Source organism: Varanus komodoensis, unplaced genomic scaffold, assembly GCF_004798865.1.
Source record: "Varanus komodoensis strain SLA01 unplaced genomic scaffold, ASM479886v1 scaffold76, whole genome shotgun sequence".
Lineage (NCBI taxonomy): Eukaryota > Metazoa > Chordata > Lepidosauria > Squamata > Varanidae > Varanus > Varanus komodoensis.
This window is the reverse complement of record NW_025336429.1, coordinates 2,974,410-2,994,182: the sequence shown is the minus strand read 5'-3', so window position 1 is coordinate 2,994,182 and position 19,773 is coordinate 2,974,410. Positions and strand designations below refer to the sequence as shown.

At 48.3% G+C, this 19,773-nt stretch overlaps 1 protein-coding gene across 6 annotated transcripts in view; it reads left to right on the top strand.

Annotated features, from left to right (window-relative positions):
• LOC123035080 (zinc finger protein 883-like) overlaps positions 1–18,336 on the top strand; it is a 154,031-nt gene extending 135,695 nt beyond the window's left edge. The window contains exons 1-5 of one of the 6 annotated variants that reach the window (XM_044452924.1): positions 9,373–9,597; positions 11,807–11,975; positions 12,628–12,754; positions 14,860–14,958; positions 16,389–18,336. In XM_044452924.1, the coding sequence (XP_044308859.1) occupies positions 11,961–11,975; positions 12,628–12,754; positions 14,860–14,958; positions 16,389–17,803 (1,656 nt within the window). In that variant the 5' untranslated portion in view covers positions 9,373–9,597; positions 11,807–11,960 and the 3' untranslated portion in view covers positions 17,804–18,336. Of the gene's footprint in view, positions 1–9,372; positions 9,598–10,406; positions 10,459–10,598; positions 11,081–11,569; positions 11,587–11,806; positions 11,976–12,624; positions 12,755–14,859; positions 14,959–16,388 lie in introns of those variants that run through there. The other 5 variants (XM_044452920.1, XM_044452921.1, XM_044452922.1 and 2 more) reach the window with 5 other exon arrangements.
• The last annotated feature ends 1,437 nt before the right edge of the window (positions 18,337–19,773 follow it).

The window sequence follows — 19,773 nt, the reverse complement described above, 5'->3', positions numbered from 1 at the left end:
TTCTGGGCACGGGGCAGGAAAGGTTCAGCTATAAGGAGACGAAGGGGGGGGGGGTAGACTTGCATGCTGTGCTGGGATGATGGGGAATGGAGTTGTTGGGAAAATGTGGATAAATCCTGGCAGAAAAACTTTGCTTATATGTGCCTGTGTTATAAAACCAAACCCACCCTCTTTCTCAAAAGCACCAGCTTTCCAAGCCAAGTCACTGTTTAATATTGCTGTTGTCTTAAGAAAATGGCTCTTCTCCCTGTATCTGTAAACCAGAGCAGACAGGCTGTTCAGTCGAAGTTGCTGCATAGTCCCTCCAGGAATTCACAGTTTACCAGGAATTCACAGTTTACCAGGAAGTATCTATTTTGCTAGGCCAGAGCCCTCCATGTGCCCTGGCCAATCAGTAAGGTGCAGATCCATTACTCGGGGTTTGAGTCTTCCTGATAATGTAACAGATGAATTTAGGAGTTCATGAATGGTTTCTCAATAGCCGGAATTTACATGTCTAAGCAGACCTGGAGATGGGTTCAAGTTTCTGGAATTTATTCAACTAAAATGTCAATATGCTGCAATTAGAAATATTGTCACTTGTATGTTTGGCTGATCTTCCTTATCTGTTCTGTATCTGATGACCTCAGAATTTCATTGTAATGTCTGTATTCTGTCATCAATTGCTCTGTAACCTGTGTAAGTGACCGTGACCCTGACCGGGAGAGTATGAAATGGCTCTGTACTTGTATTGAACCCTGGCAGTTGTTTGCCTCTGCCCAGTAATTTATTATTGTGAGTAGAACTTGCAGAGACCCTGGGCTTATATCAATCAAGCAGCGGAGGTTCGAATGTTTGATCTTTCCCACAAACCTGAGTTTTTATTTCCTCCTCACAAATTGAAAACCGAGATTCTGTCAGAGTCCAGCATGTCGGCTGGGAATTATGGGGGGTGGAGTCCAATATGTATGGCAGGTGCCAGGTTCTGGAGTGGAGGAAGTCTGGAATGGGGATGATGGGGAATGTAGTCCTGCATGCTGGGATGATGAGGAATGGAGTCCAGCATCTCTGGGAGGTGTCTGGGATATAAGGAGATGATGAGAGACTAATATAGCATGGTAGCTGGGTTGATGGGGATTGCAGTCCAACAGCCCATGATGACTGGGGATAATGGGAATGTAGTGTAGTCCAGCACTGCTGCGGGGGGGTTGCTCAAGTGTGGCTTTTTTCTCCTTCACTTTTTATTCCCAGGCAGAGAGGTCCACCAATCAGATGAAGCTGAGAGGGGCCTATTCAAGCATCACAACAACACATGGTGGCTTAATTTACCCATCAGGGTTGTTGCGTAGTGCCGAGTACCTATGGACACCCGCGTTCACATGGGGACTCGCAGTTGCTGGCTTGCTGTGGCTTGTCATTTGTGTGAACTGAGACAGCAGAGGTTATTTGAGGGCCAGAAACCCCTCAAAACAGCCTAAACAAGCCATGGGCTATTTCAGGATTGTTTAACGCTCAAACAACCCCTGGCATGTGGGTTCACACAACATGGCAAGTTGAGTACCTGCAAGAATGGTGCCTGTGGGCACTGGACATAATAAAACAGCTCCTGCGGATGAACTAAGCCATGGTAGGCTGTTGTGTCATGTGAACAAGGTCAATGAGTGGCCCAGTTCTCACAATGAAACAACACACAGTTAACAAACCATGAGTTGGTAAACATTTCACTTTTTGTTCTGACTCAGGGGCCTACAATACAGCTCCCACAGCATTGACAAAGGGGTATCTAACATGAAACCTACCTGATCCCCCCACATTCAATGTATTTATAATGTATTGTTTCATTGTGTGAATTTATATCCCAGCCTTTTTCCTTCCAAGGAATTCACACTCCCCCTCCTGCTCTCCATCTTATCCCCACAACAACAGCCCTGTGAGGTAGGCTGGGCTGAAAGTCTGACTGGCTCAAAGACACCCAGTTGGTGCCATGGCCGAGTGGGGACTAAAACCTGGATTGCCGGAGTCCCAGTCCCACACTGGCTCTTCATTATATTTTTAAATACACAAGCATGAATTTGACTGCAACTTTCTAGCCATTATCATAGGCTTCAAAAAAAGCTGGCCAAATATCAAAATAAGGAACTCTATGGCCACTGTTCATACATTGAAAGTGTTGGAAAGTCTTCAAACCATTGCACTATAGAAGGTGAAGTTTATCCGTTCGGTTTTATAAAATCAGTCTTTTAGCTGTTAAGAGTGCACAAGAGTATTCACTACCTCTCCCATTTTTTAATGTCCATAAAGCAGGTAAATAATTCAAAAGACTGTGAACATCAGGGACTCATTTATACCCTGCCTTTCTTCCTCTTGCAAGGAACCCAGGATTCTCTTCCTCTCCATTTTATTGTCACGACAGCAACCCTGTGAGGTAGGTTAGGCTGAAAATCTGTGACTAGCTCACCCTGAAAGCTTCATGGCTGACCTGAGACTAGAACCCAAATCTCCTGAGTCCCAGTCCAACACTTATAACCAGTGTACAACACTGCCTCTCACAAAAGAATCAGATCAAGCATTTCTGTTGAATAAATTGCAACAAGATGACACCAAAGCGCAGATCCCCTGATTAAGCATTTTGTAGTGGTGCCCGGAGCAGTTTTCCAAATGCCTAAATGTTTCCATAAGTCCAAAAAGGCTTAGCCACCCCTGTTCTAGTATACCAGGAGTGTAAAACCAGTTCTAAAGCATAGAATATTGGTGGAAAGGGACATTAGCTGATTCCTTCACAAATGAAGCAGTACCAAGGCTGCCGGAAGGGTAGAGGAAGTGTGGCGCAGTGGTGAGAATGTTGAACTGGGGACCTGAAAGATTCATGAAGCTCCCTGGGTGACTTTGGGCCAGTCCCTCATGCTCAGCCAAACCCACCTCACAGGGATGTTGTGAGGATAAAATGGAGTGGAGGATGACTGAGAAAGCCACCTTAGGTTCTGCACAAGAGGAAAAAAAGTGGGATATAAAAGCAACGTAAGAATTTAAATAATAAAGGCCCACACGGTACTCCTGTAACAGCATTAAGTACAGGGTCTAAAATTACCCAGCTGCATCACTGACATACCCCAGAGTTTGAATCTATGGGCTGTTCTTGGAGTATAACTCTAGCTTGGTTCTTCCCATGGAGAACAAAGCTTGGTGTTCTGGACGGTGAGCAGTGAGAACCTGTACAGTGGCTTACCTTCATGTATTCCCAAACAGCCCAGAGTTTACAAACCGCGGGTTGTTTAATCCCAGAAGCCAGGCCAGTGAATGTCCGTCTTAAGGTGTCCTCTTTCTGAGTAAAGCAGAGCCTTGAGCCCAGACAACAAACGAGGACGCAAAGCGCTGGGAGACGGATTCCACAGGGGAAGGGTTCTCAGTGGAAGGAAATGTGTGTCCCTTTAGGAACCAGCTCTGCTGTGTGTGTTGCAGGGAAGGAGAGAATATTGTTCTCATCATCCTGCTAGACAACTTAGAACAGCCCAAGCGGAACCCAAGACATGTTGCTGCTTGAGGCAGACCAGTGAAAAGCACCCTGCTCCTCCAAAGCTGTACACCACACGTGCAAAACCTCAGATTTTGCCGCCAACGTGACCTGCTTTCACACACAGGGGCATGCCTCCTTCCCCAGCTGCGTCCCTGAATATTCATTATTTGGTTTTCCTTGGCTGCTGAGTAAGAAATGGTATGTGCTTGCTGGCACACCATCATCCAGGGCGTTTCTCCGGAATGGCACACCTTATAGAAATAAGTGTCGCTACCTTTTTCCCCACAACCAATGCTGCAATCAGATACATGTCTAGTTAGGCAGGGAAAATTCCCACATCTCCCAGCATGCCCTAGCCCTGTACCGACTGTGGAATGCTGGGAGTTATGTTGTAGGCCTTATTTCCTGTCTACTTGTGCATAAAACTGCACCCTCAGTCTTTTTCCTGTCATTGCATCTGTGTATGTAGAAGTTTCAGGTAGACCTGGTTTGCATGTAACAGCAGCAAACTGACATCAATTAAGCCATGATGTGCCACAGTGTGTAGCCAGGTTGAATATTCAATCCTTGGCTGGGGATCGTAGGGTGACATCTGAATCCTGGCACTATTAATCCTAGATTAAATAACCCACAGTTAGCCTATGATTAGAAGAGCCAGTGTAGTGCAGTGGTTAGAGGATTATATAAGGCAACTTGGGTTCCTTGCAGGAAAATAAGAATAAGCAATATAATGCATAAATAAATAGAAAGCTTAGCTGAGTTGTTTAATCCAAGTTAACCTAGAGCAGGGGTGTCCAACCCGTGGCCCAGGGGCCACATGTGGTCCAGAAGGGCTATGAATGTGGCACGACACAAGATCATAAACTTATTTAAAACATTATGAGATATGTTACCTGAAGGAGCGCTTACATCTATATATGCCCGGCCGCCCCTTGAGATCTGCGGGAGAGGCCCTTCTCCGGGAACCCTCCGTGAAGGAAATCAGGAGGCTGGGGACTCGGAGGAGGGCCTTCTCTGGGGTGGCGCCCAATCTATGGAATGCGCTCCCCAGAGAGGTCCGCCTGGCGCCGTCGTTATTTGTTTTTCGGCGCCAGGCGAAGACCTTTTTATTTAAACGTCATTTTAATTGTTAACAATATTTGCTTATTTAGCGGGCCAGAGCGACTTCTTTTATATTGTTATTGATTTTATATTGTTGATTTTATATTGTTATTTTTGTATTTTATTGTATTTTATTCTGTGCTGTGAGCCACCCCGAGGCTTCAGCAAGGGGCGGCATAGAAATGTTTTAATAAATAAATAAATATTTGGCGATTTTTTTTTTGTAACTCGATCGTGCAGTTCTCCAGTATGTACTTTGCAGACGACAATGCCGTGTCGCAATGCCACGTAAAATAAACGTGCCTATGCTCTCACCATTTGTATGCATGCGTGGCTTCAGTTTCACGGCAGTCTGCAGCTTCCAGTGTGTTACCTTCCAAGTGCAGTGACATTGACACCATCAGACATTACAGGTGCTCATGGTGACTTGGCGAGTGAAACGCAGCTATTATCAATAATCTTTCAACCTACTGTTGCAAACAATTTTATACATTTCAACACGTTGACTAAACAGTCCTGTGGACAGTGAAAAATATGCCGCCTTGCTTTTTGATTTGATACAAGAATTTGAAAGCAGATTTCAAGATTTCTGGGAAAATCAGCACTATTTTGGTATATCTGTGACTCCATTTTCAGTCGACATAAATATGGTACCTTCCAATTTTCAAATGGAATGCACAGAGACGCAATCTGACATTCAACTTAAAGAAAAAATTGATCATGGACTTGTATAGGTCCTATTGTCCCAGAGGTGAATAAGCCTTGCTTCACAATCATGCCTTATTCATGTCTTCACTTTTTGGAAGCACCTACATTTGTGAGCAACTATTTTCAAGAATGAAGCACACTAAGAGTAAAATTAGAACCAGAATATCTGATGAGCACCTCGAGAACTCACTGAGAATTGTAACTACTTCCATTGAACCAAATATTGATCAATTAGTTTCTCAATTACAATGTCAAATACACCACTAGTTTTATGTTGCCCTCTTTTCTTTCACTTTTACAATAAATCAATAAAAAATCAATGACGTTTTATTACTTAGGTATGTTCATTTTCTCTATTAGTGATCACAAACTTTGGACTTGCTCGACGATTTTAAAAGGCTCTCCGAACGGGGTGCCGCATAATTAGGATTATGTGAGGACTTTTTTGCTTATCTGTGGTGGCAGATATCATGAAAATTATGCAGACTTTTTTGCTTATCAGCTTTTGTTAGTGTTTGTGTATTTAATGTGCAGCCCAAGCTAATTTTTTTTCTTTCAATGTGGCCTAGAGAAGCCAAAAGGCTGGACACCCCTGTCCTGGAGTATGTTGGTTGGTCAGCTTATAGCAACTTGCAAGTGCGGGAGTGGATATTCCAAAGGTGGTGGAATGCACCCAGCAATGGCTGCAGCAAATCTGGAGTTACTTAATCCATGATTTGACATCGTTACATGCAAGCCGTCCTTCGATAGCAAATTACCTGGGAGCCAGTTCCATGAATCTCAGCAGGATTTAATTCTAAGTGTGCATGCCCAGAAACACACTGCAATTAAATTTATTCCTGGTAAAGTGCAGGATCCCTACCAGGACAAAATGTGGCAACCTCAGTTATCTTGCTGCCTCAAAGGAGAAATACTGGGATTACAAGGTAAACAAGTTTTCCTATATGGAAAAACCATTATTAATCAGTGCATTTTTCTCTCAACTGGATAAACTACCTCTGCTTAAGGTCCCTCTTCTATACCATCGTCCACAGGGCTGCAACCGGTCCCTCCTTCTGGAGCTGAGCCTTAAAGGCCGGGCAGTTGTCGTCCGTGCCCAAACCTCAACTCCTTACGCGGGGAATTTTTCAAAACTGTTTTGGAAGACCTCAGAGCCCAGTCCCTCGAAGGCCGCTGGGAAGGAACTCCGCAGAGCCTTTTGCAGAGCGGGGAAGCGAGAGGCTTGCTCGCCACTGCGCCGCCAAGCGCAACCACAGCGGCAACGAGAGCAATCCTGCGCGCATCGCCCTTTGCAGGGGAAGCCGTTAAGCGGGGAGCCGCCGGCGAAGGCGCCCCTCTTGCGTTTACCTGCTGGGCCGCGCGGGGAGGCGCTGCGCCTCGGCTTTCGGCGCCGGAGGCGACGCTCTCGGCCTGCGGGGCTCCGCTTCCTCCGCGGGAGGGCCGGAGCGGCGGGGCGCCGAGGCCCCTTCCCGGGCCCCCCGAGCCCCGAGCCGGGGGCGCTTCCGAGGCCTCGTGCGCTCCGCCTTCATGGCGCCCGCGGCGCGCCGGGAGGAAGAAGGCGGCGCTGGCGCCCCGCGGAGGCTTCCTGGCCGCCTCCCGGGCCCCGGGAGGGGAGCCAAGCCGGCCGGGGGCTTTCCTGATCGGCTGCGACCGCCCCCCCCCCCCGCGACCTTTCCCACCCGAGGGGTTGAGCTGCAGCGGGGATTGTCCCCAGTCACCCTGGCCAGCCGGCAGGGATGATGGGTTTTGTGGTCCAGAAGCATTTAGAGGGCACCTGTGGGGCGAACGGAAGAATGCGTGAACATGAACCCTGCTGAAGGCCTCCTCCTTCAGCGAAAAGGCAGATATTACAAGGATAAATAGCCACCTCTGATAACACAGTGGATTGAAGATTTAGCAGTGCTTTCAACATGGGTGTTCACAAAAATGGATACTTGGTCCATTTGTAATTTTATGAATTGTTGGGAGTCCCCAGAGAGCTTTGGCTCTTGGGCAGCATATAATCATATATAATAGGCATATAAGCATATGCAACAACAGTAATAATACTTTTGCAACCATTACCCTGATAAGCCATTCCAGCAGGATGTACGGATAGAAATGAGAAGGGGAAAAGACCTGTGGAAAGGTGGCATAATTTTTCCTCTTCCCTCCCCATCCCCTTTTCTCATGAGTCAGCTCTTTCTCACCTAAACCCTAAGCCTGCTGGCAGGGCATATTTTCCTTTTACTGATTATATATAAAATGATCTAAGAGGTTTTTTGTCTGAGGAGCGGGGTAAAAATTCCTTAGAGCATAAATAAGGAACAGCTCTGCTGAATCAGATCAAACACCGATTTAATCCTATTTCATTTAACACATGACCAGTCAGCTTCTTATGGGAAATCCAACAGCAGGTGATAATGCAAGAGCATCCTTCTGCTCACAGTTCTAAGAAACTGTTCTAAGAAACCTCTGAAACTGGAGGAAGCATAGAGCCATGAGGACTAGTAGCCATTGAGAGCTTTCTCCTCCATGAAGGTGACTGCCATCCAAGGTGGCGGCCCTCACAACATCTCCTGGGGGCAAATCCTAAGCAGATGGGCCCCCCTGTGAAGTACACAGAGACTGGAAGGGCGGCCGGAAGTATGGGAGGGGGAACCCAGCTGCCAAAAATGGCACTCTAGAGGATGTCTCACTGGAGACCAAGCCCAAGACTATCCACATTCAGGCTATTGCATTCCTGATCGCTTTGTAGGGGTGAGAAAACAGGGCAGAGGAGAGAACTGATAGGAGGAAAACGGGCACCCTTGAAACATGGTGCTAGAGGAGAGCTTGGTGAATATCCTGGACCGACAGACACAGCCAAGTGGGTCTGAGAGCCAATCAGCCAGAATTTGCCTGGAAATGAAAATGGCAAAACTGAAGCTGTTGGACTTTGGGCACATCCTGAGGATGCAAAACTCCCTGGAGAAGACCATCATACTAGGGAAAGTCATGGGAAGAGAAAGAAAAGGAGAACCGACTATGCAGTGGATAAAGGAAGTCAGAGGTTGCGTTTCCAAGAGCTGAGCGGGGCTGTGAAGGGCAAGATTTTTTGGAAGACCCTCATTTGTTCACAGGGCTGCCATTAATTGGAGACAACTAGATGGCATGCAAGAACAGAACACTGCTTAGGGGGTGATGGGAGTTGTAGGCCAACACGTGGAGAACACTAGTGTGCAGAACGCTATTATAATAAAAAGGCACAATTGCTCTCGCTTTGTTGTTTGCTGGGGAGGAATCTTTCAGATTCTGCCCTTCTAACAGCGACCTCCAGATCTGCTCCCTAAGAGGAACACAAACATACTTCTATCCTGAAGAACAACAGCAATAACAAAGGTTTGAGCAGATGCCTGAACCATGAGATAACTTCACTGGGGACCAGCCCTGCACCAGGTGGCGGACGGACGGAGCCCAGGTGTGCTGCTTACCTGGAGGGCTAATTCGGCTCTGCCACCAGCCAGAGGCACTCATTCCCCGCCTGCCTCATCGCGGGTATCGAACCTCTTCGCAGCCCGGGGCGGAAGCCCATGTTGCTGATCCTCTCGAGGGCGGCGATCCAGCGCTGGGTGAGGCCGAAGGGGGAAAGCGAGAGGCAAGCAATGCCGGCACATTTTCGCTCGCTGTCAGTCGATGCGCTTTAGCAGGGGCATTTCGGCCTGTGAGAAAACGGGCGAGCCGTGCAGAATCCGTTGGGAGAAGGGAGCTGCAGCCAGCTGCGGATCCCCGGAGAGCAGATGGGCTTCCTTCCTGCCATTAAGAGCTTCAGACTAAATATGCTGGTGTTTTTGCCAGGCCTGTTTTGCCTTTTGTTCCACCCACCACTGGAATGCGCTCCCCCTTCTCCGTAATTGAATTCAGCCCTCTGGCTAGGAGAAGTTTGCTTTTCCACCTTCCATTTCTACATGTGGTCAAGCCATCTCAGACTGAAGGCGACCCTATGAATGCAACGTCCTATCCTTCACGGCCCTGCTCGCCTCTTGAAAACCCAAGGCTGTGACTTCCTTGATGGATTCGATCCAACTCATATTTAGCCTTCCCTTCTGCACCCCTCCAGGGAGTTCTGCCTTCTCACGATGTGCCAGAGGGAACTTCAGCTATGTAATTTTTGCTCCGACTGCAAGTTCTGGCTTGAATGGATCCAGGACCTGCTTTTCCCTTGATGTCAACGCAGAGACTGAATCCGGCAATCTCTGGATTTGAGCAGCCTTCCCAAACTGGGTGCCTCCAGATATGCTGGGATTCCAACTTCCACTACCCGACTGGGGAGTTTGGTGAGTTACCATCTAGCACACCTGAAACGTGCCCAGGGAGGACTCTACCCTTGTGCGGGGGGGGGGGGGAGTAAAAAATTTAAATAGATATTTAAATTTAAAATATGAAACAAAGATTCCTCTAAGCAGGACTTTTACCCATGTAAGGTGGCCATTACAGCGGGAACAGCGTTTCCCAGGGAACAGCAATACCAACTCCTTTCCTTGAAAGAAGGACAGGGTATAAATATAATAAATAAATAAACTGCAGGAATAAATGCAGGGGATGAGTCTTGCTGGATCATTCAAGAGTATTGGCTAATCCTATTTGAACCAAGTGCTGTAAATTATTTTGTCTTTAAATAGAAAATAAAGAAAGAAAGAAAATGACCACGTAAGAGTGTGGGTGTGCTGTGGTGGTGAGCGCACGGGACTGTGGACTCAGGAGGTCCGTATTCCAGTCCCGATTCTGCCAAGAAGCCCACTGAGTAGCTTTGGGCCGCTCACTGACTCTGAGTGAATTGATGCAGCTGAACCTACCTCGCAGGGCTGTTGTGAGGATAAAAGGGAGAGGACAGAGAGGCTTTTGTCAACTGCCTTGGGTTTCTTGGATGGAAACAGGCAGGGTATAATCATAGCCATCCTAGTGTCCAGCAGTCGAAAAGTGTATCTGAGAGCGTATCCGAAATGTCAGTGTATCAGCGGACGTTCTCTGCCGCTCTCCAGTCCTGACGTGGTTAAAGGCGTAGAGTCCGGCTTCCTAGAGCGGCAGGAAAGGGTGGCTAGAGGGGGCTGCTGCTGGGCGGAAGCGGCCGGCACGGGCCCCTGCGCGGAGCCTCGTGGGCGCGGCGGGCGGGGCAGGCGGGCCTGGACGGGCCGGAGGTAAGGGCGGCTCGCGCGCGGAAGGGGCCCGGGCAGCCGGAGGGGCGCCCGGCTCTGGCCTCGGGGGGGGGGGGGGCTGCTCTTCCCAGCCCCCTCCTCGGAACACAGTCCGTGTCTCTATTCACACGATGTGATAGCCCCATGCAAGGGTTGAGTGCGTGTTGTTGTGATACGGGAGTTATCCACAGAACGACCCATGCTGAACAACGCACATTTTGCAACCCAGCAACAAGCCACGTGTTCTCTTCCTTGGTTCATTGTGGTTGAGAAGCCACGGCTTGTTAGCGGAGCTGGATTCGGACAACACCTGCAGTCCAGTAGCGACACGCCTTCGGCCCTTATGCGATCCCTGAATGTGCAGCATCGTGTAGTCTGAACCCAGTCCGTGCAGGTTCTGGAGTTCTATTTATTTTTTTGGTCAAGGGGGGCCCTTGGCTGACCCCCTTCCTTCATGAACCAGCTTGCTTTCCGCCGCCACTATCACCAGCAGATCTTTCTCCTCATCCTCTTCCTCACCGAGGCCACCCCTCCGTGCTTGGCAGGCAGAAAGCCAGGGAGCAAGGAGGCCAGGCCATCTGCTGCTGCTCGCGACCACCATGGTCTGGACCAGAGCAGGAGGCAGGTGAAGAAGAAGGCTGCCATGGAGAAGGGGAGCAACTTTAGAGGGTGTATGTTACTGGACCCTAGCTGAGATGTGGCTTTTGGTAGCTACCCTATGAAACTGACTTGACACCATCCCTCCCTGCTCTGCTTAAGCTGAAAAGACTCAGGAGTAGGTGCAGAAGGAACCCAACGTGACAGTTAACAAACGAGAATTTTCCACACTAACTGCCTTCAGTTTGTAGCATGCCTTTTGAAGGAAGTATTTGCCATGTGCTTTCAGGAGCTTTCTTGTTTTAAACTCTTTGAAATGCCCACTGCTTGTTCTGTGTATATCCTGTTGAGACTTAAGCAAGGCTGGACTGGCCTACTGTGGCAGTGGGTGAAGATCCAATCTATCAGGCGCGGTCTTTTGCAGAAATGGCAGCAGTGGGGTGCTGAAGTGGTTTGCCGGCGTTGCCCACCGTGTTCCTGCTGAGCTCATGTTGTGCTTGTTGGATGCCAGGAGCTGGAAATCTTCCTAGAACTGTAGGGTTCTTTCACTGGTGCTAGGGAAGCCCCCTTCTCCATGTTGAGAGGAGGCAATAAGTCCACTCTGCTTTCAGCAGGATGAAGAAAAATTGGGGGTGGCGGGAGTGGTAAAGCATTGGGCGAGGCCATGCCAAGAGATTTTCTCTGGCCTATTCGAAGGTCTGGTGGGTGCAATGGAGGAGAGGCTTTCCTTCACCTTTTCTTTTTCTCTCTGCAGTCCCGGCAGGTGCCCTCAGAATCGGGTTCTCCTCCCTTTGCAGGGCGTGAGGAAGCCCTGAAGCAGCCTAGGACCTGCCTCCTTCCTCTCCCATTCCGGCATCAGTGGCTGGCCAGGATCATCCCTTCGGTGGGGCCGAGCAGAAGGAGCTGCCATGCAGCCGCCTCCAGTAAGCAGGGGACGTGGGGTGGGATGGAGCTGAACCAAACAGCAGAGATGCCACCTCTAATTTGGGAACGGGCCTGGAAGAATAAGCCTCCTTCTCATCACTTTTGGCCCTGCAAATCTGGAATTAGCTTGCTGGGCCTTGGTTAGTTGCTTCATCAGGTTCCAGGCTTTATCTTGTTGAAGCTATTGGCATTTATATGTGTCTAAATCTGATGGACCCCTCTACCTTTAGGACCCATGGCCACATTTGGGAATTTGAGAACCTGCCACAGGCACTACACAAAATGGTTCCCATCAAGGCTGTTGCTTTTCACCGGTGCCGGGCTAGTTAAGAGGCTGGTGGGAGAAAGGCAGTGTGGCTGGAGGCTGGTTGGGAGACAGGGATAACAGAATGTGCCACACATTGATTTGCTGCTTGTTCCTTCCTTGGCAAAGCACACGGGCTCATGTTGAGAGAAACTAGAGAAACTATATATTAACAGAGCAAGAGAGAATTTTAGATGCCATTCCAGGTTTTTAAAACAATCAATAGAAGTCAAATTGCATATCTTATTTAGTAGCAGGTGGGCAATTAACTCATGGAGAATTAAAGTTTCTGGTACAGAATCCTCAATAATTTTTTCCTTCCTTCTGTCCTTCCTTCCTTCCAGCAGAGCCTGGTTTGGTTCGAAGAGGTGGCAATATATTTCAGCAAGGGAGAATGGGAGCTGCTGGACTCGGGCCAAAGAGCGCTCTACAAAGAAGTCATGCTAGAGAATTATGGGAACGTGGCCTGTGTGGGTAAGGAGGTCTTTTTCGTGGTTGTCAAATGCTGTAGAGAGGAATTGTGATATTTGTTATTTAATGTTGCTGCACTGTGGGGAGGGTTTTGTGCATACAAAGCCTGGATGGGCTTTCTGTGTCCAGCTAGGCCAGAGCAGACCTTGGCCTGATGGAGAAATTCGGTGCTGGGAGACGTGATATTGGTAACGTTTGTTATTTGTTACCATTGTGTCATTTGTTACTGTTGTGTTGTTTATTAAATAAAACAGCCTGGTATTGCCGTTTCTCAAAGCAACCAAGTGGCTTGCCAAAAATAATCAGGAAACAAAAATCCTAAGCAAAGACACAGCAAACGCGTAAAAACTGTTGTGCGCTGCATTTCCTCCTCCTGGCAATCACCAGCCTCAGACGGTTTCTTCTGCAAAAGGCTTTTTCTCATTTGCAAATGCAGATCATCCATATAAGTCCCTGAGCATAGCAAACTGGTTTGTTGAACCCAATCTAGCGATTACTTCCCAAAACTATCCTTAGGAGCACATTTGTGGCCCGAACCTTGGCAAGGGGCACTGTGGAAGCAAGCACACCTGTTTTCCACATGCTTCTCATCTAATTGATCCCCTTGCCTCTGCTGGCACCTGTCTGTCTGTCTGTATTTGTATCCTGCCCTTAGCCCATGGGCTGTCCTAGGCAGGGGAGCCAGCTCCAAGGGTAGGTAGGGGCTGATCTCCGTTTGAGGATTCCCCAGTCTCCGTGGTCCCTCCCACTGACTCTTTCTCCATGCTGTTCCCAGGGTCCATGTGACCGGCCACCATGTTTGCCCTTGAACTAATCGCTTCCGCCTCCCCTGTTGTATCCCAGGACCTTAAGCAACTTCCTGCTCTTCAGTTCCACATCTTCTGAATCTGAATCCACAAAAGTGGTGCATCTTGCGTCCCGTGGGACCATTTGCCAAAACCCGCCACTGTGTTTGTTCCCAACATAAACCATAATACTGATTTTAAAAGCCAAATCGAAAATATGTGCCTTGAACTCCCTTCCTGAATGCAGGAGGAGCAGGGACCTGTCGCGGTCCAGGTGGGAGTGCATTCCAGCTTTTGAGAATGATCCTGGAGAAAGAAAAGAAAGCACTTTTCCCAGACCAGCCTGGCCACTGGGCCTCTGTAAATCTTCAAACTGAGCAGGTTCATTAGCTGTTGCCAAGATACACAGGCCCAAATCATTGTTCTCTTTCTGCAGTCCAGTTCTTTGCAGCAGCAAGTGAGGTGGGGAAATCCAGAAATATCCTACTCATGGCGTTCTGACTGGGGCCTCTGGTTTTATATATCTGAGAGGGGAGTTCATGGAGAATAAGATGCTGGACTACATAGGCCTCTGGTCTGATTCAGTAGAGATCTCAGGAGAAACATTCTCCTATTTTTTATTATTATTACTATTATTATTATTATTAGAACATTTCTATGCCGCCCCTTGCCGAAGCCTCAGGGCGGCTTACAACACAATAAAATACAATACAATACAAAAATAACAATATAACATTAAAGTTAATAATATAAAATAAATAAAAAATATAAACGATATAAAAGAAGTTATAAAAGAAAAGAAGAGAAGAGAAAAGAAGTCGCCCTGGCCAGATAAATAAGTAAATATTTGAGGTTTCCCTTCCATGTGCTGACATTAGGGGTGTAGGAACGCCCCAGACCCCACCCACTTTTGTCCTTCTGGATATTGCACAACAACACTGTGGGATTTCCCAAGCATTTGTGGACTTGATCTTGGCTCAGCTAACTTCCTGGCAAGGGCCAAGGGAAGGAAAGACATCCAGTTAGCTCAGGAGCGCCAGATGCTGGCCTGATCTCCGCATCCCCAGCTGACAGATGCAAGAATTAAGGCCACAGTGCCAGTGCGCTGAGCCTCATGGGACGTGAACACCAGTTCCAAAGTACCACAAGGTCCTGCGGTGTCTGCATGTCTCTTCCCTATTTTTCCGGGGCAGTTCTCAGATCTTTTCTTTACCTGCTGTTGGCCTTTGGGAGGTTGCTGTTTGCGATGGTGGACTTGTAATGCCTGCGTATTCTGAACTCAAGATTAAGGAGATTTCTCTCTCTCTCTTTTTTATAAAAAAGAAACTTCCAAGCCAGAACTTATCTCCTGGCTGGAAAGAGGAGAAGAGCCATTTGTCCGGGACTCTGAAGAGCCAGAGGGAATGGGACAGGCCTGCTTAGGTGTGTGGTGAGGCTATTTCCTGTCGAGGAACAGGCGAGGTTTCTTCATTATTTTTCTAGCTTGTGTTTTCTTTCACTGAAGACGAACTATTTCTATATCAGCAAATAGCTGAAGCTGTCTGGGCATTTGCAGAGAGAGTAGCAATGCCTCTGCATGCACATCTGCTTGCTATATCTTCACCTTACCCTCTCATCAAAATCCCTTCCCTCTCCCTTATTATTATTATTAATTTCATTTCTATACTTCCCAATAACTGGAGCACTTTCCAGAATGCACAGACTGAGAGCCAATGCAGCGTAGTGTTTAAGAGCCCAGGACTGGGACTCGGGCAATCTGGGTTCTACTCTGTGCTGACTAGGTGACCACTTGCAAACTCTCAGCCCAGCCTTCCTTCCAGGGTGGCTGTTGTGGGGATAAGTCAGAGAGCAGTAGGAGGAGGAGGTATAAGCTGCTTTGAGCTCTTTAAAGACAAAAGTGGGATATAAGTCTAATAGACAGCTGCAAGGCAGAGGCTCGAGTGTTCCATCTTTCCCTCTCCACACTGCCGGCAGGGTGGGGGACCTCTTAACCTTCCAGCTTTTGTCCTCGCAACTTCCCTGTAATGGGGTGGCCCGTCTTCCACTGCAATGGGGATGGTATATTCAGGATTCGACGGACAGCCATCCAGAAGGAGGACGGAGACCTGGACAGGAGGAGCCCTCATCACTGGCTGGACGGATCAGTCAGGCATGAGGCCCCTTCCGCATTTTTAGTGCCCTGTTTGCAGTGCGGTGAGAGAAGGATGCTGCAGGGCACTGGCCCAGCTCAGGCCTCCTTTGGCTACCCGGGGCCCAACCCCTGCGGCTCATCTCTGCCAAGCTCTGTATCTTTGTCTGTGATTGCTCAGTTGGGCAGCCATTTGTCAGAGAAGCCTTAACGGGAGTCCCACATCGAGCAGGGGCTTGCATGGGACAGTCTTTGGGCCCCTTCCAGCTCTACTGTTCTATTATTTATTCCTTTCGGTTCATTTCTGTGCTGCCCAATAGCCAAAGCCCTTTGGGCCATTAGCAACACTTTCTAATACAGCAAAATAGCATAGCTAGTACAGCAACCCATTTTGATACAATTTTGTGAAGTATTTCTAGCAAACTTCAGGCGTCCTCCCCAGACAGCAGGGCCTTCCGTGCTGCAGCTGCAGACTTCCCTGTTTGGTCTCTGCCGAGGGGAGCAGCTGCGCTGGCTACCCCAGATTGGATCGGGATGTCCTCCCTGCAGCTCGGCTTGTCTTTCTGGTGGGCTTCAGCTTGGCCAAACAGAGAGGAACCAGGACGATCTTGGAGATATTAAAATAAGAAAAGCAGCTAAGCAGCCTGTATTACTTGCGAGAAGCTCGGTTTCCCACTTGCATTCCTAAAGGGGTTTTCCTTCCCTTTTCCCTCACTGTAAGCAGGAGATAGGCAGAAGAAGGCGGCAACCCTGATGGCATCTCCAGTAAACCACCACAAAGCTGGAAAACAGATGTTTGCAAATCCAATGGGATCAGAAGGGCAGGAGGAAAACCAATCAAAGGCTGGGGAAACTGTAACTTCTCTTTTCCAAGGTACTGAAATCTATGGACTCCTAATCTCACAAGATCACAAAGAAAGGAGAAGGAAAATGTGTCCAGTGTGTGGGAAAACGTTCAAAGATAAATCAGCCTTAAGTAGCCATTGCAGAACTCATACAGGAGAAAAACCATATGAATGTGGGGAGTGTGGAAAAAGCTTCAGTCGGAATCAAAATCTTATTCGTCATAAAATCATTCACACTGGGGACAAACCATATAAATGCATGGAGTGTGGAAAGAGCTTCAGTATGAGTATTAATCTTACATCACATCAAAGAACCCACACAGGAGAAAAACCTTATAAATGTACAGACTGCGGAAGGAGCTTTCGTCATCGTAGTAGTCTCACTGAACATCAGAGAATGCACACAGGGGAGAAACCTTATACATGTATGGAATGTGGTAAGAGTTTCAGTGTGAGTGGTAGCCTTACTTTGCATCAAAGAAGACACAGTGGGGATAAACCATATAAATGCATGGAATGTGGAAAGAGCTTCAGCGCTAGTGGCAATCTTAATAAACATCAGAGGACCCACACAGGAGAAAAACCATATAGATGCATACAGTGTGGAAAAAGCTTCCGTTTGAGTGGTAACCTTACTTCCCATCAAAGAACGCACACTGGGGAGAAACCATACAAATGCGTAGAGTGCGGGAAAAGCTTCAGTGAGAGTGGAAGCCTTACTTCCCATCAAAGAACACACACTGGGGAGAAACCGTACAAATGCATGGAGTGTGGGAAAAGCTTCAGTATGAGTGGAAGCCTTCGTTCACATCAAAGAATGCACACGGGGGAGAAACCATATAAATGCATGGAGTGTGGGAAAAGCTTCAGTATGAGTGGAAGCCTTCGTTCACATCAAAGAATGCATACTGGAGAGAAACCATACAAATGTATGCATTGTGGGAAAAGCTTCAGGGTGAGTGGAAGCCTTAGTTCACATCAAAGAATGCACACTGGGGAGAAACCATACAAATGCATGGAATGTGGGAAAAGCTTCAGGGTGAGTGGAAGCCTTAGTTCACATCAAAGAACACACACTGGGGAGAAACCATACCAGTGCATGATGTGTGGAAAAACTTTCAGGTGGTGCCAGCAGCTTACAACACATGAAAGAGTCCACAAGGAAGAAGCCACCTTAAATGCATGCAGCATGGAAAGACCCTCAGTGATGAGTGACCACTTACTAGCCATCAAAGTACCTACACTGACAAGAAATCATGTGAACGTATGGACAGAAGTACTACAGACTGGATAAGACCTAGTGCAGCACTGGGGAAATGCCATTGCCCTTCCCCTCAGGATCGTTATGGCAGTGAACTCACAGCTGCCCTTTATTCTTGAAAAGTCCAGTGGGAGGAAATCTTGTCCAAAAATGTGTCGTGAGTATTACATTTAGTTGGCAAGAGCAAGTCAAAGAATTTGTATTCAAACTTCTTAGATGCTACTGGGACAATACTGAGTGGCTACTTCCCAGTCTTACACTATTTTTCTCACAACATGACCTGCCAGAGTGTGGGGTGAATACAGCCGGTTGTTGAATCAACCCAGCAGCCGTGGGCTGTTCCACGATTCAGACAACACAGTGCTCCATGGTTCAGTGAGTCAGCCCACACTCAACCCATACCCTGGTTTGCTTCATTGGACAAACTGGCTCTCAAGAATTTAACTGAAGCAGTGCCTAGAAATGAGAGAATTTGAGTAATTTCCTTTCCGGAATCAAAAATAATACGAAGCAGACATATGTCATTTTTTCTTACTTTATTAAAAAAAATATCTGACAGAATGTTCTCTAGCTGCATTCTTATTCGTGACTGCTCCAGAACCGTTCACTTCATTGCACTGAGAAAATCCTAAAAGTGTTGCAGCCTGTTGGCAATAGTGTAAACAGTGCCAGTCCTGTGGTGAAGCTGACTCCAACTCCCAGCATTCCCAGTCACCCGTGAAGGCTGGGAGCTGCAGTCAGCTGGGCGCGACGGCGGGCTGGGAGCTGCAGTCCACCACATGTACTGGTGGATCATGTACTGCCAGACTGAAGGCAGTGGATCGAGGTGCTGCAAGATCGCTGCGAGGAGGCAGCATGCACTCCAAGGAGCTTCTTGTCCGTAGCGCCATAACCGCAGCGTGCTGTTGACCCGGAACGCTCTGAGGTGGAGTTTCCCCCAGGGTTTAAGCGGCCCCCATTCCCTTCGCGAGAGGGAGTGCGTTCATGCATTCACAAGGCTGCGCTTGTGCGCAGTTGCGTCTTCGGCAGACATGCTTGGGAAAGGCCTTGTTGGAACGGGATCCCCCATATGCACATGGGGGCACCCACAGGGTCTAATCGGCACGTCCTTTCTGCACTAGAAAGCCACGAGTGGAGAGGTACCCGCGAACATGTGCCGTGTGCTGTTCATTGAACTGCATTAGGTAGGAAACAGATTATACGTAGCTCCTGAGTAGACCACACAGACAGGTGCACCGCAGGGTTTACATGGGGCTTCCGTTGAAAACGATCCGGATACTTCAATTGCTGCAAAATAGAGCTGCCAGGCTGCTGACGGGGGCCGGCCGTTGAAGTCCGGACCCAATTCAAGGTGCTGGTATTAACCTATAAAGCCCTAAATTGCTTGGGACCAGAATACCTGAAGGAATGTCTCCTTCCCTACACAGCCTAATGCCCCTTAAGATTGGCAGGAGAGGCCTTGCTCCGGGAACCCTCTTTGAAGGAGATATGGAGGGCATCTACTTGGAGAAGGGCCTTCTCTGTGGTGGCACCGAGACTGTGGAATGAGCTCCCCAGGGAGGTTTGCCTGGCACCAACTTTATACTCTTCGGCGTCCAGTAAAGACCTTTTCACTCAGCCATCATTTCAATTGGCAGGCAGGGCAGGTGATAGAGGACCAGCGTTATATGAGAATAATGACTGGTCCTCATCAGCAACCTGGCAGCTCTATTTTGTACCAGTTGAAGTATCTGGACTGTTTTCAAGGACAGCCCCACATGGAATGTGTTACAGGAATCCACTGGGAAGTTACCAGGGCATGTGTCACTCTCTCTGGGCAGTGCTCATCCAGGTAAGGACGCAGCTGATGGACCAGCCAGAGCTGGAGGAAGGCGCTCCTCGACACCGCTGTCACCTGGGTTTCCAGGGATAGCTCTGGGTCAAGGAGCACTCCCAAGCTGCAGACCCTGTCCTTTAGAGGGAGTGCTACCCCATCCAGGACAGGATCAAAATCATTTACCTGA